The 24999-nt window shown below is 36.0% G+C and overlaps 1 protein-coding gene across 1 annotated transcript in view; it reads left to right on the top strand.

Annotated features, from left to right (window-relative positions):
• CFAP47 (cilia and flagella associated protein 47) overlaps nucleotides 1-24999 on the top strand; it is a 259171-nt gene that overhangs the window by 183050 nt on the left and 51122 nt on the right. Inside the window, exons 55-57 of the mRNA XM_019008576.1 lie at nucleotides 5904-6008; nucleotides 7577-7733; nucleotides 14543-14638. Of these exons, the coding sequence (XP_018864121.1) occupies nucleotides 5904-6008; nucleotides 7577-7733; nucleotides 14543-14638 (358 nt within the window). The remainder of the gene's footprint in view (nucleotides 1-5903; nucleotides 6009-7576; nucleotides 7734-14542; nucleotides 14639-24999) is intronic.

A 24999-nucleotide genomic window follows, 5' to 3' on the forward strand; every position in this document is an offset into this window, starting at 1 on the left:
TGTACTCCACTTTTTCCTCCTCCTTCACAGAAGCCCTTCCATCTTGCTGCCTTACATTTGTGTCCTTTCTAGGAATAACAGATGTGTAGATTGGCTCAGCTTTTATATTTTCATTGAAATTTACTAGAGTTCTAGGTGGTCAGGGTTCAGAAAAATATTTGTTATTGACCACTGAATGCTAATTAATAGTACAGGTCACGTAAGCAATTCTTTGTATATTATTGAATTAATTCTATGAAATATGTGACTTTTTCATGATGGGGAGATGAGAAGAGGGAGTGCAGACACATGGAAACTCCTCATGAGAATGAGTGGCATCAAGTGCCTCCATCACAACCTCTTAGGAAATGAATTCTGAACCTTTAATATAGGAAAAAAAAAAAAAAAGAAAAGAAAGAAACCTGTGCTGGACAGGAAAGAAATGGTGCCTTTTGTAGGCATATGAAGAGGGTAATCCAGGGAACCACCAGAGCTGGTTTGTCCCTTTTAATGCAAAATATTCCACAATTTTATGATTCTATTCCTGAAAAAGGGTTTAAGGGTCAGAGAGAGAAGAGAGGAATATTGTAATAAAATAAAACCAAGAAGGTGCAAAAGACCATATAGGGAAAATAGAGAAATTATACATAGTCATTATAGGTTCGCTTTTCAGAAACTAAACAGCTTTCAGCCTCAAATACAGCAGTACAGCCAGACCAGATGTTCCTAAAAGGGGCCCTGACAGTAACAGCTAAAGGACATCAAACTTATTTACTCAGCTTCTCTATATATTGATATGTAGGATTCCATTAAATTAAAAGTATAAAATGTGAAGTTTTTTTCTAGTCTGTCTTTTCTGTCGTGCATAATAACACATCTTTATAAACTACATTAAAACTTGACTAGTTTTAGATTAGTGTTATTACTAATAATTTAATGAATTGTTATTTGAATAGGAGCTTAGAAACATAACGAATGCAAATTATATTAATTATCTGGAAGTTTTATATATGTATTATATTTAGGTCATTGGCACAGAAGTGTGTTAGATTTACCTATAATGACTTTCGGCTGCTGCAGATTGCATATTATCTGGTGCAGGAAATTAACAACAAGAAAAAACTATCTCTGCTCTCATCATTTATCACCAGAGATTCACACAGCAACAATAGCTATATTATATTGTGTAGGAAAAGACACATTCAACACTAACTGCAGTAATTTTCTCTCTTTCTTTTTTATTGTAATCCTCAGTTCCACATATAATTTATGGATTGAATTCTGAAATGTTTCTTGTTAATTGTCATAGTTCTTCCAGTTACAGGAGAGCTTTGGTTGCTTTATGCAAGCACTTAATATTTATTTAATGGAGCTGTCCCTTTTTAAACCTATTTCTTTCATTACAAATCCATGCTTGGAGAGGTTATGTGGTTTCCTTCAGTTTTGGTGACAAAGTGAGGGGTGGCATTTATATCACAGAATCACAGAGTGGTTGGGGTGGAGACCATCAAATCCAACCCCCTTATTAGAGCAGGTTCACCCAGAGGAGGCTGCACAGGATTGTGTCCAGGCAGGTTTTGAATATCTCCAGAGATGGAGACTCCACAGCTTCCCTGGGCAGCCTGTTCCAGTGCTTGGTCACCCTCATAGGAAAGAAGTTTTTCTGCATATTGAGGTGGAACTTCCTGTCACTGGGCAGCACTGGAAAGAGTTTGGCGTTTGCCTTTAAGATACTTGTGTGCATTGATGAGGTCCCCTCTCAGCTGCCTCTTCTCCACACTGAACAACTCCTGCTGTCCCTCCTCATAAGAGATGCTCCAGACCCCCAATCACCTTTGTGGCCTCTGCTGGACCCTCTCCAGTAATTCCTTGTCTTTCTTGGGCTGGGGAGCCCAGGACTGGACACAGCACTCCAGATATTCTTGCATCTCCTGAATATTTTGTATCTTAGGCTTAGTAGCTCCCCAAAATAATGCATTCAACTTCCAGAAGAGTACTACTCATAAACCATGCCCCGTGTTTCAGGTATTGGTTTATATTAATACCCATTTCAAAGCCTTTGCTATGTGTGGGTATCATTTGAGTTTGTGCTCTCTTTAAAGCAAATAACGCTTTCCATCAGCAATAAAGATTCTGGTTTGTGCAACCCTCAGATGAAAGGCAACAAAAAAGAGCAAATTATTAAAACAATAGATTGAAGATGAGGTTGTTCAATGAAGATACATTATATTTGAAGACAGTAGAGTCAGGTCAATAACTTTTATATTTAATCTAAATTTCCATGTTTGTTTTTAGGCCATCTAAATGACATAAAGATATTTGAATGTACCGGGCTTTAGGTCAGAAAATGTCTCAAATTGATTTCTTCAGTCCCTGAGTTATGTTAGATAAACCAGATTCAAAAGTGATCTCAAAGAATTTTTTTTCTTCCCTTAAAAAATCTGCCTAAAATTAATAACCAAATTTTGACTAATATTTCAGAATTAAAAAAAAACAACACCAATATTATTATCATACTTCTGTGTGTGTGTAAGTTTGTTTCAGTTTGGAACAAAGGGCATTACTGAAATATCACAGGGGATTATTTTCTATAGATCTGATTCAAGTATGGACATCATTAATAATATGCTTTCCTGAGGTCCAGTTGGATTAGGCTCAAGTATTCCTGAACTTCAGGGTGCATAATGAAGTCTAAATGAAATTCAAATGCTCTAAATCCTTTGTCAGTTTCATGTCAATTAGAAGCAGCTCTGTTACCCTTTGTAAAGGCTAAAAATGAGATAAAAATGAGAAAAGACTGCATATCTTACTAGTGGCTTTGCAATTGTAGCCTAATCAGTTAAATTGGAATATAACATCTTGGTTTTCTTCCAGAAATTTGATAAAAGCTTTCAAGGATTCCCTTTAATAGGATTTAGATTTTCATATATTTTTCCTTATTTTTTTTTTTTTAACAAGCTACACCTAATTTTTATTTTCCTCCTTTTCAACCTTAAGCTAATGTAATAACTTTATAAACGCTGCCAAGTTATCTAAAAGCCAGAATGCATGAGAAAGTTTACTGTAAAATTCCAGCTTGTTTTTCATTAGCATATTGGGCATTGGGGATGTCTGGGGAAAAAGTCATGGGGATGTTGAGTTTGGTGTTTCTATCCTGACCTCAGCTTTCTTTGTCTTTAGCAGAAAAGGATTCAGATTCAGCACCTAACAGCTGAAAATTTTCATTCATCAATAATATGTTTTTCAGTATAATACTTTTCCTCTATATAAACACATTGTTGTATTTCATATATACGTGTATTATATTGATATACACATATATTTACAAAGTACAAAAAATCTGACAAACAGGGTCATCTCTATGGCCAAAAAAACCCCATGCTTTCACTGCTGGTCTTCAGTTTTCTATTCTCCTGGCTTATAACTAACCTAAACCTTTCTCATTAAGCTGTGTTCTTTCCTGACTGGCTTTGAACAAAATTTTTTTTGAGGACAAATAACTTAATAGAAAAGAGCTGGCAGAGAGGAGTGCAATCTCTGTGTGCAAGCTTTAAGGATTTTCTTAATGACCACAAGTATTGTTTTGTACAGACGAGAGAGCAAGCTTTTAGATTTAATGAAAAATTCCCCTCTTTTCTTCATTTTATAACAGAAATAATATATTTGTAGTTAACTTCAGACTCAGTTTCTGTATTTGCACTGCTGTATCTGAGATCATATGAAGACCAATGATATTGGTTCTTTTTAACATGAGTATCGTGGAAGCCACTTGTTTATGTAAACAAAATGATGTGTTAGCATCAGCATATTTAATTGAATGATTGAATAATTCTATGACTTTCTTAAAAAATACTTTTTAGCATTATTTCTCAATTCTAGTTTTAAAAGCTATTTTTCTTATTTCAGTATAAAGTAAGTATGTTTTTTTGCCCAGCTTATTTCAAAACAAATTACTTTTTGTATTCATGGAACATCATACTGTATAATACAAAATGAATTTGTAAAGCCAAATCTATACTGTAAAAATTAACAATCCTTTCTGCTTTCAGAGCAGGCAGTCTGCTGGATTATCATAACTCCATGTTGATTATTTTGATTCATTGTGGCAGTGCATTTTCTGAGTAATGATAATATGTCAAGTAATACTTACTGGAAATCGATCTCCTGTCTGTTTGCATGTCTGTGGGAGAGTTATTATTCTTATAATATATAATTATATTAGAATTATATATAATGTGGATGTCTTACTGAAATTACTCAATATTTAAAAATCTTAGTGTTAATTTAATTTTGTTGTCTTATTCTATGCCATCCTGTCTTTACTTTTTCATTTTATTAAAAAGTATTTGGGAGGGAGTGTTTTCTACTATGGCTCTTTCTCCATTTGAAGGTCTTCATTTGATAAATGGGTCTTACTAGTCGGTAGAAACTGGACTGAAAATGAAAGCTTAATTAACTTTTATGGCAGTAGTCTGATGAATTATTTTAAAACTTTCTCCCCAAAAAAAGAAAATAACATTTCAGGTTTTGTGTGTTAGTTGAGCACATCTGAGCTCTGTCCTCTCTTCTGCACAACCTACCTCTCACTGCCATCAGTAGGAATATCTGTTGTTCAGGGTACATCAACATCCCTGTCCCTCACTGAGCTGGTTCTGATGACTAAAGATTTTTAGCTTTGTATGTATTTTCATGTATCTTTGGCTTTGGAAACTGCTAACACATGGTTGTAGCTCCTTGTACTTTTCCTACTCTTTTTTCCCTACATTTTAGAACAAGAAGCTAACTTTCTAACACATTCCTGAAATAAGTCTTATTTTTTAATTTTAATTTCTAGTCTTATTTTCAAGGAGAGAACCTACAACAAAGATGTTTTGTTTTCCAAATAGAATCTGAGAAGACACAAGAAATGGGACAAAGAAGCCCCTGGACTAATTCCAATGGGGCAGTACCTGGGGTAAAATTACCTAAGAAATGTTCTTCTAATTGGACAATATTTGATAGTTACACTAATCAATTAACCTTATAAAAATTGTAGAACTACGGTATTACTTGTGCATATTTCAGTCTTGCTGGAACACTAGGAGTTGGTAGTTGAATGGGTGTTTTCTCAGTCCCAGCTGTTGTAGGGTGTTGTTTTGACCTTCATTTATTACAAATTATATTCTTTTTATGAAACACAGGTTAACTTCTCATGATATCAATCAATTACCTTTTTATCTCTTCTTACATGCAACATTATTTAGACATTTATAATATTAAAAGGCTAATACCTGTTTTTTATAAAAGAAATTGTCATATTAATTGTCGTATTAATTGTGTATTCAGTGATTCTGGCTGATCAGTCTCTAAATGCATTGGCATTTTTTATTCTTCATAGTTCAATTAATTTACTGCTTATCTGGTTCTTGAAAACAGAGATTAATCCATTATGGTCAGCTACTTTGCTTTTGCCTGTGCAATTGAGTCTCGAGTAGAATACTTGAGGAGAAAAGTCTCACAATTATTTACAGTGTTGGTTTTGCTAAAGGTGAGCAGAAGAGAGACAAAGCAGTGGTTTATTAAAACCTGGCATGTATTTCCTTTCTGAGCCAGTTTGTGTCTGTGGGGGTCACTGTGATGGCCCTGCAGTGCCATGGTACGATCCGGCACCGGAGCGCTGCTGGAATGGTGTTGGAGCTGCTGTCCATGTCCCTGGGCAGCTCCAGCCCCAGCCCTGGAGCTGCTGGGCAGTGGATGTGCAGGGACAGCACTGGGATTGTTTGCTGCAATAACTCCCTGACAGGGGAAGTGCATCTGTTGGAACCCGTAAATGGCAAACACACCAACCCTGTTGGTGCAAAGCAAAGAAGAGAAACGGATGCAAAAAACATTGATTTCCTCTCCCTTACCCCCCTTTCTTTTGCTTTTTTCTTGTGTTTGTACAGCTGACTATTCCTCCTCATTCCACCACTCAGCTGCCCGTGAGATTCTCTCCCTCTGCCCTTGGAAGACGCAATCACAAGGCAACAGTAACCTTCAAATGCCCAAAGGTATGAGAATGTGCCTGCAACACTTGGGATTGAGGTTAGGCACTATTTATGATAGGCAAGGAGGGAAGAGGTTCAGCCTGTAGGTCAAGGTGAAGTTTAGTGAATGGAAGCATAATGAGAGAGCAAACACAAAGATGTTCAGAACTTATAGTTTATTTTATCCTTGGTTTTACACAGGAATTATTCTATTTACAGTATTATAGTGTAGTATAATGGCCTAGGAGCTGGAACAAGTAATGAATACTTTTAGCTCACTCAGTAATTAGTTATGCTGGTTTTAACACTAAAAGACTGGCACTTTTTAGCAGTGTCACCACTAAAGTTAAATTTCTTGATGTTTTTCCCAACCCCCCAAAAAATTAAATTTTCATTTTTTTTATCCAATCTGAATTTTAGAATGCCACACATGTGAAAAAGTGAATACTTCCATTCATTTTATCTGAAAATGTTTTTTATTTTGAACACCTTAGAATTGTTGACTTCTTTTTTTCTCTGTGAATTTTCCTAAAGTTGAATGAGAAACAAGTAAATAGAGAGACATGAGTCATCAACATGACCTACTAACTGATTTTAAATTACAGCTGGAATAAAAAAGAAAAACTGATAGTACAATGTAAATGGTGATATTTTGTCATGCAAGATGTGGTTAAATGAAGCCTTTGCTTTCTGTGCAATTTCTTCTCTGTGTATTTTTTTGATATCCTAGAAGTCTGCTGACCTGTGAATTATTCCAGTTGAGTGCTACCAGCAGTTTACATTAGTGTTTTAAGTAATACTAAAAAAGTGAATATGCTTTTATATGAAAGAAATTAATATTGAAAGAAGTCATGTGGCAATTTTTTTTTTCCTGAAAAGTATATTGAACAGACAGGTTATGTGCAGGTGGTGTTGGCACAGTATTTATTTTCAGACTCTCTCTTAAATATTTATTAAGGATAAAAACAAGGAGACAGCAATGCTAATATGAATAGTATATATCCAAGTTTAGTTCAAGAGGACACAGTGTCCTTATTTTCTCTGAAACCTGATGGTCCATGCAAATCTTGGCTCTACTATTTCTTTCCAATATCCTTGATTTTTCTGTGTCTAAAGATTAATGTTCATTATTAGGTTCAGAGTAACACTTTCAGCTTTTTGTGTGATTCTACTGCTGTCCCATCAAAAAATTATTTTCTTTCTTCCTTTGTCTTCTGGAGAGAACTTCTCGCTTCTTCTGCTTTCATGTTTTAATATATCTGCTTTGAGTTTTGCTTTTGCAACCACCTACATCTTTCCTTTCCCTACACTGAAAGCTCTGAGTAGCTGGATGAAAGTTAAATACTATGTGCTTGAAGTAGGACAGAAATTAAACACAAAAAGGAGATGTGAACATTTCCCAGAGTGAAACTATTAATTTCCAGATAGCAATACTTAGAGTAACAGCAGCTTGAAGAAAGAGAAAGGAAAGCAAAAATAAAGTTCACTTATAGCAGAGACACAGAGCAGCAGAAGAAAGAAGTAGGCAAGATACTTTAAAAGGTACAGCTCTGACTCACCAAATAAAAATTAATGTCACGTTTCATTCACAGTTTGGAGAGCGGATATTTCACCTGACAGGGTCTGGAATTCCTCCTGCACGGATGGAAACAACCACCATCAGTGCCTGCATCGGCGAGTACTCCTCTGTCATCGTGTCCTTCGAAAACCCAACTGCTGAAAACGTGCTGGTAGATATCGTGCTGGCAGGTACAGGGCTTTGGAATTTTTATCTTTTTTGGAATGGGGGAAGGAATTTAAGCTCCGTGGATTCCATTAGAAGTGTGAAAGGAGTGTGGTTAAATTTTCCTCATTCTGTTTTTCGGCAATAGACTTATTGTGTGTTGTCCACGTCCACCCTGAAAACTCTGTAGAGTGTGCTGTGGGATACAGGAAATAACACACACCTCTTACAACTGTTCACAGAAGACTTCTTAGGTCATGCAGCACCATATGGATGTGCAGCTGCTTGCTGGCTGTGTGCTGCACTCTATCATTTTGGCAACAGGAGACTCCTGGGATGTGTTTTGGTAGCTGTGCCTAAGCTAAATAGCTCAAGCTTTGCTTTACTTTTGTTCCTCAATTACCTTCAAACATTTTATATTATTTGATCAGAGTCTGGGTAACTAAAGAAGTCAGTAAGAGAGCAAAGGCAAAACATTTCTTATGTTTTCTTTGTGATTTTTTGGTTTTTTTTTCTGATGACTTTCCAAGCAAGTATGTTTTATCAATATTTTCAAACATGCTTTAAAGAATAATATGAGATCCAGAATTATCAGAGTTCTATAAGTGACTGTCCATATTGGGATTTCACAAATTCTGTAAGAATTCAGGTTCTAAGTAGCACATTCTCATTGATGATTAAAATTTAGTCAGTCAAAGAGGAAATTTCACTTTGAGTGCATCAGAAGGCTTTAAATGGCTCTCTGAATTTCCACCTGCTTGAACAAACATGTAAGTAGCATTAGAAATCAGGTGCCAAAGCATGCCCCGCCATCTACAAATAACAAAAATTGAAGATAAACCTTCCAGTTTTATCTTCATAAATAAGTAAATGTAAGAGAAATAGCAACAAAACCATGAGAGAATAGCAAAATCAAGCCTGTTCAAAGGTAAGTTTTAAGCCATGTTTACACACTTGTGGTATGATTCACGGTTTATAGAAAATAGAATAAGTGAAGAAATGTGATTTTTAAAAACTTAGATTCATGTTTATTTGTTGCATTAAACTTATCCTTTTTAATCATACCTTCTGAATATGAATTAGAAATAAAGAAATAAAACTTTGTCCACATATGCAGTTCACACATAGGGGATCTTGGAAATATGTTTACCTAAAAGGTCAAGAGCATCTTGGTCTTGTGACTGAACACTGTACATTTGCTGACCAGGTTTTTTTTATCAGACTTCAGTGCAGTTTTCCCTGTTTAACTGCTGAAATATTTTCATTCATGACTGTCACAAAACAGAGTACCATTTGTAAATGACGACATCACTTGTGAATATCAGTTGATGTTCTCTTCTGGAAAACATTGAAAGAAGCAAAAACATGCTAAGTATTCAGTGCTTACAGGCCAGGTGAATCACAGCCAGGATCCTGGGAACATTGCCAGAGTTCAGCTGCTGAGCAGGGTACCTGGCAGAGAGGGGGATCCTGGAATCAAGAGAAACAGTCTTGTCCAGATTCCTACTTAGGTGGCTTCTAGGTGTCCTTAAGTGACAAGGAGCACTGCAGACTGTCTCTGCACATGGAGACAGGGCAGTTGCTGCAGCAGGTGGCATTCAGGGCACATACACAAGGCTCCAAAGTGCTTCTCACAGTAGAAAAGAAAGCATTAATGCTGACTGCACAGCACAGGAGCTGCTCTTGTGCAGTCATTCTGATTGTGCAGTCATTACTTCTGTAATCCAGATGGAAGCTGTGAGCTTGGTAGCTGCCACTCTGGTCTGAGGCAGTCAGGAATTGTTGAGGTTTCCCCCTGGCACTGCAGTGTGGATGACAAGAGCCTCACCAGTTGGATGAATGCTGTGTGTGTTAGGTGAAGTTCCTGTTTTGAGATGGAAATGGGCAGGCTGTAGGGGAGCCACAGGCTGAGGACTTAGCTGGAGGTATTCAGATCCACAAATCCAGATGGAGTTCACAATGTAATAAAACAGTTGGCTAGTATGATTGTGACACTTGTTTTCTGTGAAAATTCATGTTGATCAGGAGATTTTTCTGTTGACTGGGAAAAGGCATTTTTGTTTCCTCCTTTGGAAAGTGATAGAAGGAAGACTGAAGAAGCACTAGGATGATCACCCTCACCTGGAGCCTTGGTGGGGTCACTGGAATCTTCCTTTTGCAGTGTGTGTAGCCCATGATTTGCACATTCTCTTACAGTCCATGTCCAAGCCCATGAAGGTCAAGTAGGTAATCAGGAAAAGTCAAATGGATTTCTTAAGTGCAAATCATGATTGACAAATGTTATTGCCTTCTGTATGGAAGTGAGTGATTATGCAAATAAAGGAGGAGCAGTGAATGTAATACACTATGATTTAATGAGACTTTGTCACTGTATCCTGTAACATTCTTTTTTGGAAGCACAGGAAGTCCAGGCTTGATGAACAGACTGCTGAGTGGATTGGAAACTTGGCTGAGCTGTTGGTCTCAAATGATAGTGATCAACATCTTGACATTCAGCTGCTGGCTGGTGATGATTGTTGCACCCCTGGGGTCAGCTTTGGGCCCCATATTATTCAAGACCTTTATTAAGGACATGGATGATGACAGAGATTGCAATGTAAATTAGGGAGAGGAACTGACATGATGGATGGTAGAGCTGCAGTCCAGAGGTACATTGATAAATAGTTGGTGTACCTCAGTTTTGAATTGCTTTTTTCATCAACTCATCGTTCCTGGAACAGCTGAAGACAAAGTGAACTTTTACATTATTAGTAATGCAATTTTCATGCTAAAATGTTAACCCTTTGTATTTTCCCCTGACTCCATCTACCCTGTGTGCTTATCTTAGGCCAAACTGTGTGAATTAGAAGTGCTGTGAATTACTAACTGTGCAACCCACCCTATTTGACCAGGAAATAATTGATATATAAACTTTTGAAGTGTAGGTCTGTGTTACATCTATGGTAAAAAGATTCCTGTTACATCTCATGAATGCAAATGCTTTATTCTAGTGGAAAGTGCAAGCTGGGATTCTGATTTGTACAACAATAAGAGCAATTAAGAGATGCAAACTGCTTGTCTTATTGAGAATTAATCTGCTGCCAGACAGCATAGTTTAGTATTCCATTACTATGAGGTATTATTTGTAAGAATGCTAATCCAGTGTGCTGTTCAAAAAATAATGGAGAAGAATAATCAAACTCATCTGTGATGCAGCTTAATCAGAAATTATTTATTGAGCTTAAATATTGTAACTAAAGCTTAGTAGATTGTTAAATTCTGAGAAACAAGAGAAACTGCATTGTTTAATTATTTTAGTGAAAACAGTCATCTTTCTAGCTGTTGAGCATGAACTTGTCCCATTGAGATTTTCAGGAGCAGAAAGCATCTGGCTTAAACAGTGAAGGACTGATGGGGTTTTTTTATGCATCAGAAGTTTTCAGTCTTCATTTTTCTTTACCCATCAGTAGAGCTGACATCATGATGATCTAATGTTTCTGTGATCTGTGGAATTACAAAAGGTCTTCTTGGAAAAGATAAATTATGTATCACAATCTTTATGAAAGGATAACCATACCAGTCCTTTAAAATCTATCTTGAATTTTTAATCAGATTAATTGTAATGTTTTCTAATTAAATTTAATTTTCTAATTCAGTTGCTCTTGGTGACTTTAATTACAACGAGATAGTTGATTTATGCATTCAAGCTGTGTTTAGATGTTATTCATTCTATTTGTTATGTGTTGGAATACTTAACTGGAATTCTCATTTCCTTCTTTCTGGACGAATCCAGTCTTGTACGCAAAATTATGGATGCACAAGTTCATTTTAACATTCCTGGCCCTTATATATCCTGAGAAATAATATGTCAGGCTTATTGCTGGTGTTACTGGAGGCCAGAAGGATAGTGGAATGGGGAAATCAACAGAAGGGAGCAAGTCAGAAGTCAGAACATGACATGCCTGATTGATCTTGATCTTTAGAAATTGTCTTTAGACCATCAGACCCCTTCTTAAGAGAACTCAGTGTGTCAACAATGAAAATAGGGCATCTCAGTTAAAGTGCAACAGCAATGAACATCAACAGTTACAGATTTACTTCATGCTTTAAAGAAAATTACACAAGTTGTCTGCCTTATTTCTGAGTAACATTCCATAGGCAGTTTCTGCCCTATATAGCTGTGAAATTATGTTTAGAAGTGCAGAGTTCAGGAATTAAAATAGACATTAATTGGGAATTGTCCTATACAGACCATTTCTGAAGCTGTGTCAAACCCAAGAGCACTATTCCTCAGACATGTTTCTTTCTGTGAATTTTGACTGCTGTTGTAGCACTAACATTCCTCTACTTGGGATAATTATAGAGCAAGTAAAACTATTACTACTGCTGCCCTGGACCTCTTTAAACTAGGTATTTTCTTATTGCATTAATACCAGTAAGTTTTCTTCCCAGGATTTAGACACTTGGATGCTTGAATGTGCAGCTCTTATTCACATCAGCATTCACAGCTACATTAGAATAGTCATGTGAGTAATGTTTATTTGACAGCAGGTGATTTTCCCCAAAATGAGCCAATGACCAGAACTACAGAGCATTCAAACTCTTGTCACAGATGGTTTAGAAACCTGTACCAGTTCAGCTGTTTCAGTTTGAATGATACTGCTTTTCTGTAAAACCACTGTATAGTATTTCTACCAATAGCTTTTTTTGGAAGCAACAAAAATTGTATAAATAATTGAAACTACTAAAATCTCCAGTGTAAGCCAGAGCCCCCAGAATTAACCTGTATAAGAATTATCCCTAAGTATTATTGGTTTATTAATACCATAATGCTTTATTTCAGTCAATGTGGACAATTCAATTTTATCTTTTCAGTTGTCCAAATATATAGTTCAAGAAAAAAACTGCAACAGCTTTTATAGAGGATATTAATTTCAGAGTTTGAAGGGCTGTGCTGAAAGAAAAGATTAAAGCTATTGCAGTAATTAGGAATTGGATAAGGGAGGTGGATTGGTTCCTCTGGAACCCAGTGTTACCTGCAGTAGCAAAACTGATATCTGTGGCAGTGTATAAGATTATAAGTGTATAAGATTACTCATTAACTAGAAATTAACTAGAAAAAACTCCAACCTAGAACTGCAACTTTTTGAGTGTACTTTGCAAAGTACTTTCAAACTGCTTTCTGGGACTCTATGCAATTGAACTGAGAACTCAAAGGAAAGTCTGCTACTTGGTCATTTTTTGTTCAGGCAAAATATATTGGACTAACTATTATTGCATATATATATATATATATATATATGTATGTATGCATGTCAGTGTTAGAGTGAAATAGTAAAGATGTGAAGAAATACTGTTTTTAGTCACCTAGTCAATTTAAAATACAAGTGCTAAAATCACTTTGTGCTGGTTCTGACATAATTCAAATCATTATTTTAGCTACTAATTAAAAAAATAATGTGCAATATATAAATGCACCTCTGAACTGATAAATGCAATTTTGAAGCATCATGAAGCATAATCTTATGCCTTTAATTTCATACAGTGAATCTGTATTTTTCAGATAAAAATATCTCCAGAGAGTAGTTAGCTAGTCATGTAAAAGTTACTTTTTAGCTGAGTGTGTAAAAGGATTTAAACTAAAAAATAAATACCATATATTATAAAGTTTGCAAAACTCTTCTAGTAGGGGAAATTTAAAGTATTCAGCTTATTAGTATCCTGGAAAAAAAGTTAGAAAATAATTCTTACAGAATAATTAACATTATAGAGGAAGATTGCGCTATAGCCTTGTTTTTGCTAGTTCAGTCTCTCAGGTCAGGAAAGAAGATGATACAATTGCTTTATTGATACATTAAAATGAGCCCTTCAATTATTTTTGTATTTTCTCATAGATTCATAGTTTTCAAATCTTACTTTGATCATCTAAGCTGGTTTCTGAAACTCAAAACCTTGTTCTTCAGCTGAAATAATTTTGGTGCTGTTTCTTTTCTTGCAAGAACCAAGAATGATAGTGCCAAGAGAGCTGTTCTCTGCCTTCCTGAACGTCTTTGATGATTATTCTGTTTCTTAAATCTTAGCTTTGTAGTCCCAAATGATATCTTCCCTGGCTGCTGGGTGAGTCCTGTGCATCCCATCTTCCTGTCAGCAGTTCATTATTCAGTGTTAGCACGCTTTTATATGACATATTCTACAGATACAGTCTATCTATTGGTCTCAGGTTCTTGGAGTTAGCTGCTAGACATATTTCCTGCAAGGAGTTTCCTTTGGCTGCTTAAACAATTCCAAAAGCTCTTTATAAAATTGGACTTCAAACCAGTTTTTCCTATCCCATTTTTCATTTATCCATAGCATTGACAGTGATCAGTGAAACATTCTAAATAATGTTGAAGTTCTCTGTCTTTATGAGGTGATCTGTTGGTTGATCCAGTAACTTGCCAACAAGAAAGAAATTCTTGTCTTCAGGTGTGTCTGTACTGCTGGTCCTGAACCTGTGTCTCTTACATTTCATGTCACCATTGGCTTTCATTGCTTCTTGATTTTGTCATTTAGAAAACAGTTTATTTTGTAATCTCTAAGTGTTATTTAACTGAAAACATTTTAAACTTTGTGTTTTCTTTACACTGTCTTATTTCATTTTAATTCTATTTAAAAAGAGGTCCATATTGTATCTATCCTTCACAATGAGCAAAATACTGAAAGAACTTTTAAGGGGCTATGTGCTCCCATTCGAAGATGTATTTTATAATACATAATACTTCACCTCTGTCTGTGAAGCTGTTTTATTGGAGAAATTGTTTCATCAGTTTTGAATTCTAAATGGGTTTTCACACGTAATTTTTATTTTTTTTCTTAGATCAGGGGCTGTTGAATCAGCATCTGAGTGCATCTGTCCTGTCCCAGGCCACCTGTAAGGAATCTGTTTTTCATCTTCTGGTTAAACAGCCACAAGGTATGTAGCTTCTTAACCCTTAATATATATTTAAACTATTATTGTTACTTATTTTATCAACCTAACCAGAACAAGTCACAGTTTCCTAGAACATGAAGTACCAGGGTGAAAAAATATGTAATTCAAAAGAATGGTTTTTTTTTAAAGTAACATTTTTGTAGTTTCAAGCATCAGTTAAGAAGAAAAAGAAGAAGAAAGAAATTCCAAAAATCAACGAGTTAGACAATTGTAGCTGCTTTTATTTTTTACCAAATTAACAGAAAACTAAAAATACAATTTTTTCTTTCTAGATACACTTATGTTTCTCTTCAGCCTTGCCAGTCACTTCAACTAATTTTTGTTTTGTTCAGGGGACTGGTGTATTTTTTTTTGGTTATTTGTTGTTTGTCTGGTGTTTTGTAAGGTAATTGTGGTCTATAGTTTCTGGGAACATTTTCATAGGAAAATACAGAAAACAGTACTTTCCAATTAAAAAACTATCTGGAAGGAATTAAACTATTTGGTTTACCATCCTGAATTAAATTTTAGACATCATTGCTGGTCATATCTGATATAAGATGGGATATGAAAGAAATGAATTGCCTTTAATGACTTAATTTTATCAAAATTTATGTTTTACTTGTATATAATAATAGTTTTATTTATTTTATTTATCTGGTGTTATTATAAGGCTTGGATTATCACTGAAATTGCATATTTTAATAATTTAAAATTATTTAGTGCTGAAGTATAGAAGACAAGTAGATTTCTGTACCTGTTTTAAATATTTTTGTATTAATTGTTTCTATTGATTACTTCTCAGATATGCTTTCTAATTTCAGAACACACAGTTAAATTATTAATATATTCAATTATTTACTGAAGAAATGAATTTTCTTTGCTCATATTCCCCACAAATATGTGTGAGCATCTGTTTCATGTTAATATAGATATCAGAATGAGCCATATCATTTTCCTTGAAGAAATGATGTCTATCTCACATTAAAGACTTTGTTTAGAAATATGACATGAGGATCAGTTGCTTACAGTTTCATTCAGAAAAATTTGCCATATGCCATGATTTTCCTGTAGATTGCACGTGACAGATCTTTATTTTATAAAGGATATTGCAGACCTTAGTGGTCCCAGCAAGGAACTATATTTGTTTTCCCTTCTGGAAGCTCACTATGCCTCAAAACATTTCTAGGTGATATAGAAAGAAGAACTTGGAAGAAAAAAAGAGGTGTAAGAATTGATCTAGATGTCATGTCATTTATATATATATATATATTTCTCGTGGTTTCATCCCAGCCAGCAGCCAAGCCCCAGGCAGCCATTCACTCGCCCACCAGCAGGATCAGGGAGAGAAATGGAAGGGTAAAAGGTGGAGAACTCATGGACTGAGATAAAGACAGTTAATATGGAAAGTAAAAGCCACACAGGCAAAGCAAAACAAAGAATTTATTCACTTCTTCCCGAGGGGAGGCAGGTATTCAACCTCCTCAGGGCCCCATCACATCTTACAGTGACTTGGGAAGACAAACCCCATCACTCCGAACATCCCCCCTTGCTCCTTCTTTCTGACACTTCATGCACTGAGCCATGGTGTCAGACGGTCTGGAATATCCCTTTGGTCAGTCTGGGTCTGTCCTGGCTGTGTCTCCTCACCAGTGTGGCAGTAGGAAAAGCAGGAAAGGCCTTGGCTCTTGTTCAGCAATAACAAAAACATCCCCATATTATCATCACCGTGTTCAGCACAAATCCAGAGCACTGCCCCATATTAGCCACTGGAAAGAAGATTAATTCTACCCCAGCTGAAATCAGCACATTGTACACAGACAAATATGAAAGCTGTAACTTTTGCCATGACCTTATATATATTTTTTTTCCACAGAAGCAGTTAGGAACTGTCCAAACGAGTCTAATTCATGTCCACAGTAAAACTGAAAGTGCAATCACTTCAGAAATATATGAAATATAAGAGCAGCAAAGCAATCTTTAAAAGTTGTACTTTTTCCTCATCTTTTATGTCTGAAATATCCTAATGGTGTGATCAGCAGATGAAGATCAGATTAGGTGCAGGTGTTACTTCTTGCCTTTATTCCCTATAAAAATGAAACAATACTTTAAAGTGTATTAGAAAGAACTATTATTCTTGATAGACTTGCTGGAATATGATTGCTAGATCATTTTGAGCAACATTCATGCTTATGGAAAAATTGTCCGTGTTGCTAATTAATTACTTGCTTTTCCCTCACTCATCTAAAACCTGGGGGTAGAAATTCAGAAATTGTGAGATAGTCTGAGTCTCTAGGAGATGTTTTTTCATCATCCTTTCACAAGAAATGCAAAATACTAGCCATGCTGTGAAATTGGTACTCAGAGCAGAGTATCCTTTTTCCTTGCCCTGGCTTCCCAGGTAACTGCATTACTTCACCCAGTCCTCATAGGGAAGGCTTGATCTCATTTTGCATTCAACCTCCAGTCATCACATTTTATGGCTTAGCTGCTGTTCTGGGTGATCAATAAGCCTCTCTACTGTAACCACTTGATGCAGCATCAAACAAGAGTGGTAAACAGGGTAGCTGCCTGAATCTGCCTTTTAGATATCTCTCTCCATATTTTAGCACAAGTTTTATACCTTAAAACTTCTATATTTTAAGCTGCTGTGTCCCCTGTGCCATGTTTATCTCTTTCCCCAAGGAGAACTCTATGATCAACTCTTTAATTTTTACTTCTAACTTTGGTTTTGTGTAGAATATATGTATTTGTTAACTTTGCCAACCACTTAGGAAGGAAAGATGAAATATATTTGATAAATGTATTTAATGTGAGTCATTTTCCAAAAAGCTGCCTGCAGTGTAAAACCAATTGATGGAAATCAAATTTGAGATACTAAAATTCTGTGTATGCTCTATGGAAGTATGTTACTATTAGAGTTTCATGTTTTATTCAACATTCTTTGAGAAAGCATTTTAGCATACTTTTTATGTCATGTACAGTCCACTGTGATTACAGAATTTGGCTTTTAAACTAATTTCACCTAAGAAATGGCATAAATTTTGTTCAGATCCTCAGGCCATTTCCCTAAAATATTAGATTTCAAGATTTGCTTCTTGAATTCTATACTTGTTTGCATTAGCTTTTTTTTCTTTCAGTAATTTTGCATGCACAGTCTGTTTTTTCTTATTGTTGCTTTCAAAAACTGAAAAAACAACAAAACTAACATGCTTGGTTACCCTGGTTGTCCTTATTTCCTCTCTGTTTCTTTTATAATGCATTCATTATCTCAAAATAACTTGAAGAGCCAGAGAAAAGAAAAAAAACGATAAAGAGCTGTGAGAAATATTTCTCCATTCTAGCAAACTATTTTGAAAACATGTTGGAAAATACTAAGTTTTCTTTCTTCTTCTGTGTTTTAACTGCATTTTATGACCAGCAGAAATAATTTTACACTTTTTAAATTCCATCAGAGGTTCTGTTGAAGGCAACCATCACTGGCTCCAGCTGGCAGTATTCCTCATGCTGTGGGTATATTCAGTTCTTAGGACTGCAGGTCATCTTTTCTTTCTATTCCACTGTCTGTCATTTTTGGAAAGGGGCACAGATTTCTAGATCAAATTGCCTTTAACATCTTAATTTTTTTATACCTTACTACTGCTTCTGTCCCTGCTCCTGAGGTGCTGTTGGAGCTGCTTTGTGAGAGGGTCCAGGATTAACTCCAGGGTCAATTCAGTGCACAGTCAGGCTTAACTTCAGTTCTGTTGCTAGGAATATGGAACAGAGGCTGGCTGATTGGAGACTGCATCTAGATGGGGAATTGCTGGCTGTTGGATGTCTAGTAGAAAAATTTATGCTCCATGTGTCCTCATCAGCAGTCTGTCAGAGAAAGGTTTACAACAGGCCATATCCTGTTGTAGTTTGGTGATTGCCCCTGGTAGTTGGAGGTCCCGTGGAGTGCGATCACTTAACCAGGAGCTTCATGAGAATATTTTAATAGCATCTCCACTGGATGTGTCCTCTGAGTGAGAAACAGACCTGTCCTCCTCCTTAGAGTATGAGATTCCTTCCTGCCAGGATCCCTTTTGGTGTGGGAATATTTTGCTGTGTAGAGAGAGACTTTGCAAGCAGTATTTGTGTAATTTCAGAATGCACAGATTTGTTTTATGGTCTGATACATGCAGTAGATAACCAGGACTAACCCACTGCTAGGGTGGGTATTACCATGGCCAGGATTCCCAGTGAGATATGGGATGTATCTTTGCTGCCCAACTTGTCTTTACTCATTTGAAGACAGGTCAGCCTTTGTCTTGGAACGGTTCATCCATGATATTACTGGGTTACTGCCTTCTGATCCTTTTTTTTTTCCATAGTTTGTTTTTTTTTTTTTTTTTGTTTTAGCTTTTCACTTCAGAACTTTTTTACTGAGTCCTTGAGTTGTTTCTTAGGTATTTTCTTACACCTTATCACTTTTCTCAGTAGAATCAGTCCAAAGTAGTGGTGCTCTGCTGTACCTAGTTAGACTCTGCATCACTGACAGCTGAACTGCTACTCAAAAGATTACATGTGCTTTTGAAGAAATTGCTGTTTATTCTCCCCACAAAATAGCTTTCTTGAACCTAGTCTATGCAAGACATAGTGACTTTCCTGTAGATGCTAAATGCTAAAACCAAGCAGGGAACAGAGCCTGTGTGAAACGAAGTCACACAAACTTCTCACTCTGGCCTGGAAAAGCATGAGAAAGAATCCAAACAATCCTCGGTAAAGGACAACAATTTGCAGGTGTTGTTTAGTCAAGGGGTGGTGTTCCACTTGACCAGTGATGGAGATGTGTTGCTTTGATGACCAGTTAGAGTTTTGCCTCTCAGACCTTCTCAAACATCTCTATAAAAGAAGATCAATAATAATAAACTTTGCTCTCTTGGACAATGCAGCTGACAGAGTCATGTCGTTCCTTATATAGTGTGACACTTTCCTTCCTGGCCCTATTTGGGTATCTGTCTGTATGGCTGTTCCTTGTTTAAACCTCCAGCTGGCATTTTCCCTCATTCTTTTTTCTCTGATGTACTCTCATGGTGCCTGGATGCTTGTACTGATGTCAATTTGCTTCGTGAAGTTTCCAGCAGAAGGGAAGGCGTGGGATCCCTGCCCAGTCCATGCACATGACATTTTCCTGATTGCTGGGTCACCCTGGCTTCCCTCTCTCCTGTGAAACCATTCTGAAAGAGCAGTGTCCTTGTGTTGTAGCTGACAGAGAAACAGGGTGTCATTACTCAGTCCTGGGACGTGGCAGCACAGACAATGTGGTCTAAGCCATGTTTATCTCTAGAGAGATGAGCTGACAAAATGAATGAGTTGAAGCTGGTGGCATTCCTGAGTGCTGGTTGTCTCTGCTGTCAGCAAGGAAAACCTTAGAGAGCTCTCCAAAGCCACAGCACACCCGAGGCTGTCCTCATGTAGGGAAAATCAGCAGGGAACTTTTTGTGTTGTGTTTTAGGGCACTCATGCCTTCTAATATAAAGAAGAACAAAGCTTAAAGATTTTTCTTTGTACATCTCTGCAATCTCTTCAGGCCATACATTTTCTATATATGTTTATTTGTCCTGTTATATGCCCCTTTTTTACCTTTGAATTTTGCAAATTATATGTTGTAGACAAATCTTTATATGTGTTTGCCAGGAATCCATTCTAGTGAAATAAGGAAGCAAAAGGCAGCTCTGTAACAATAAGAAAATATTCTGTTACTGTTCTCTTAAAAACAATCCTGTGAGTTGAAGGAGTAGAGCAATACATCCCCTTGACTGGTAAGGAAATGATGTATCTATTTCAGCATGCTCTCCTGATGTTGCAAAAGAAGAGAAAAGAAAAAAAATAATCAGGATGCAAATAAAAGAAGGGAAGACATCAGAAAACCAGATTTTGCAGTCTCATTCAGACCCACATAAGACTTCCCATGTGGATTTATCATGAAAAACAGATTTTCAGGCTATAATTGCTTCACAAATTTTAGCTAGGCTGTGCAGTAGGTTTCCTTCAGAAAATCATGATTTCTTACTGAATATCCAGAGTACAGTACTTCAGAGCATTTAAACTATGCAAATCAGCCTCAGGGGAGGCTGTTATTTCACATTATCTTGACCTATTTCTCTATTTAAAAAGATCTTCTCTGTTTTATAACTTGATAAGAAGTTATCTCCTTCAATTTCAATAGAACTAGAAAATGAAAAGATTATTAATTTTGACTTAGAATAGCATATTGCTGCTAATCTATTTGATAACAGCTGTGGATGGACAAGATGGAGTCAGGATGTGCCCTTGAATAAGATAACTGCTTAGTTCCTCCCCTCTTCCTGATTCTTGTTTCTAACCTTCACCTGGTTAGGTAATAAACCCAGTGAAAATTCCAGAGATACAGATTTGTTTCAACCTGTAAATTACTCAGTGAATCTATGTCTAGCTCTAAATTAGCTCTAAAAAATTAGTAGCACTAATCAGTTTCCAGTAGCACATGCACAGTGGGGAAATCACCTGCGGTATCGAGCACTTGTTTCTTGAGCGAATTAAGGAGCTTGATTTTCTAGATGTCTGTTTTATTTCCATTTTCCCTGCCCTCCTCTGCTCCTGGAACAATGACATCTCTGTCTCCCATTAATTCATCTGTGCAAGATGCTTCCACATCCGTGCTGGACCTCAAACATACAGTGAAGAATAGGTTTCCCTCCTGGCCCAAACCAGCTGATTTGCTGGCTGAGAACTGAAATTGTTCATTTTGCTATAGCCTTTTTTCACTAAGTTGACTTTTCTAATTTATGCAGCTGTTGAGTTCTGAGAAACATTGAAGGTATGTTGGAGATTCTCGTCTAACCTTGCTGAGAGAGGATAAAATACTAAAAATGAAAGAAACAACAAAAAAACCCACTGGCATTGCTATTAATAGAAATAAATGTATGGAAATTTGGAACAATTACAGAGATTTTTTTTTCCTATAGAGGTTGAAAACAATTATGGAATTCTTGAAAATATTCCTTAACATTTTAAAATGAGGAGGTGGGGTAGGTGTGAGAAGGAAATTGAACCTTTTCTGTAAGAACATTTGGAGATGGAAGATCATGATAAAATTTTAAATCTTTCAAAAGTAGGTCTGAGGGTTTGAGCTTTCTCCCTTTTTTTTTTTTTTTTTTTTACTTACTGTATACTTTTCAGGAGAGAAGACAATTTAAAATTGCCATTAAATAACTGTCCATGGCACAGATTTTATTTTAAAGCATAAATGCTAGAAGGAATTATTGAAACTGATCTTTCAACTTTGATGTTTTATACCTTAGAAGTGCTTGATAATTACAGTCTTAACTAATATTCCTTTGTTCATATGCTGAGTTTTTCTAAAACATTTTTTGTCAAATGTTTTTCTTGGTTTTTTTTTTTCTTTTAGTCAATGAAGAATAGGTGTCAAATATAAGACAGCAGCTAAAAGAAAGTAAAAGATTATATATACACATATATGTCGCATGCATTCAGTAGTTAAACAAAAATTTTTACCCACAGTGGTAACAGAATTCTCAATATACTGGTGCACACTTTAAAGCTGGGAACCATCAAGGTTTTTCTTAATCAGAATTCGGCTTGCAAAACATTTTGTACTTCAGCTTGATTTTAAAGGTCTTACTTCCCAAGTGTTAAGCTTTTTCCATATCTATGATAGTCCCTGTTCTGACCCTTTTTTTCTCATTTCAAGTATCATGAGATGTTCTTAGAAGTCCAGGCTTCAGTGCAGTGTGAGGAGTCACTGGGCACAGGTATTTAGAAGATAAGGGTAAGGTGTTTTTGCAAACCCTTGGTGCTCTCTGTAAGTGCTGTGAACAGCAGGATGTGCCTGGAGTCTGTCCTGGAGTTCTGTGAAATGTACCACAGACTCAGGTGTGTTGCACAAAAGTGTCTTTTTCATCTTGTATTTCTGTAAAACCCAATCACACAAGTCAAATTTATACAATAAGGTCCTTCTACAGTTGTCCTGGCAAACAATTAACTTGCTTCTACACTTTTTCCACAGCTCTATAAATTCTTTTGTCTACCTTCTCTACTCAGATTTCTACAGTTCTTCAATAGATACATATTTCTGTTGCTGTCTGAAAATGTTCTGAGTTGTAATTACATGGAATCTCCATCAGAATTGCAGTCAGGAGCAAACTGAAAGAAGAGGGTGTTTTTAATTATTTTTTTTTAAACAATATAAATAAATTATTTTAAAAAAATATTTTAGTCACAAAGTTGTCAGGACTAGTTGTTTGACTTGGTTAGGAAAGCTGTCAGAGGGTTCTGGGCATGCAGATGTGCATTTTCTCCTTCTTGGTGAAGTCTGTGGTGTCTGAGCTCTAGTTTTGCACTGTATGTGATAGCTAGATCCAACATTCTTTACAAGTAGCAGAAATGGTGCTGCTGAATAACAAGGTTTAACATTTAAGAGGGACTGTGTTCTCTCCCCTGAACATCTCATAATAAAATTTATACACACTTAAAGAATATGGTAGGTTTTGTGGCAGGGTACTTGATTAATTGAAATAATAGCTGCTAGCAGCTGGATTCACAGGTCAGTTTATTAATTATAGGGAAAGATTCCTTTGGGTTCTTCAGTCTTGGCTGAGTAGCATATTTGAATCTGATGAATTTCAGGTAGGTAAGACAATCCCCAGATAGCATAGAATTTAATTTTAAACATCTGCTTCCCTTGCACTGTAATTACAGGAAATTTAAATATGTATTTCAGGCATGTATTCTAACTGCTGTGGTGTGAATAGAGGAGGGATTATTTGTGTGGATAATTTTTTTGGTAAATAATTTAATATGCTCATAATCTATATGTTCACCTCAAAATTATGTATTTCTCCTTGCTTAAAACTAGGATCAATAATGCTGTAGCTCCAGTAATTGCCAAATGGGGTCATTAAAGCTGTTCTCTGAATGGGGGAATAATTTAATTAAAATGAATATCATATGCTTTGTAATCTTCTGCTTTCATTCTTCCCTAGATATTTTGTCATACTATTACTAAGATTAACAAATTATTCAAAATATTTTTTTTATGGAAAAGATAATAAATTATTCACAATCTCATTAAAAATTGATATCTTTTAGTTACCAGGGGGAATTTGGATTCCCCAATTTACTTTTCAGTCACAAAGCCTGAGTGATTAGACAGGGCCTGTTTTGTTTTGATAAAACCAGTGGGATTGTACCTGCCTGAGTGTATTTGCTAAAAGAATGCATATCACTGGTACCACTTCTCTCTTCATATAAATCTCAGCAAAATTTATCTTTCTCTTCTCTGCCTTTTGTGATGCATACTGGATCTTGCCTTCAGATTTTACAATATTTATGTGAAATCCTTCTTGTTTACCTGAAGATCAGGTTGATACCTTCAGTCATCAACATTAGTAACAATCTTGCATCTTACAATAATATTTAGGTTTAAACAATATTTATTTCTTTAAATGCATTGCTGCCAAGCTCAAAAAACCCATCCAAGCCCCAAACCAACGCAGGAAAAAGAGAATTTGGGCACTTGTGCTGTGTTTGCTGCATGTCAAAGATGAGGATGTGCTGTAACTGTAACCCAGAGTTTGCCTCTATTTCAGTGTGATGCTTTTTCTGCCCAAAAATCATAGTATCTAAGTCAAGAGAGGGGATTTTGGTATTAAATGATGTTCAGTACTCTCTCTTAATTAACTTCTCTGTTCTTTGAGAAATGCAGAACCAGGACTTAGATTGCAAACAGCTGAGAAGTGTTTGCATCATGAACTTTACTATAAGAAGGAGTAACACCTCACACCCACTGAAGCATGCAGTACAAAATTCTTTGCTGAACAACAAAGTTTATGTTAACAATGTACATAAGATGCTTTATTACACTTATAGTCACTGATCTGGTATCATCTGCTGTGTGGAGGGAAATGGGGCTTATTCTTTGCACAGTAATGGCATCTTTGGAGATGACAGCACGTTTAAAGGGTTGTGAGAGCATTGAAGAGGGTTTTATTTTCTCCAACTCCTCTTGCTAGGACATTATTTTTATCATGCAGTAGTTTATGTGCAAGGATTTTACTCTTTTTGCTGTTAATATGCTACATTAGGTAAAACCTGTGTTTGCAAAAATAGTTAAAACCTCTGAAATTTAGGTGGATTGTGAAAGTGCACTGAACTTTAAGTACTTTCTGTGTTCACATCTTGTTAAGGTACTTAATTTTATTTTCACAAATCTTCTCTTACTTGAGAGAAGGAATTTAACATTTTATTCATTTTACACCATGGAAACAGTGGTATAGGTGTAATAAAGGTTTTCCCCTACTAAAGTTGTGATTGTTTCAAAATGAAACCTGGAGGCTTGA

Source organism: Parus major, chromosome 1, assembly GCF_001522545.3.
Source record: "Parus major isolate Abel chromosome 1, Parus_major1.1, whole genome shotgun sequence".
Taxonomy (NCBI): Eukaryota; Metazoa; Chordata; class Aves; order Passeriformes; family Paridae; genus Parus; species Parus major.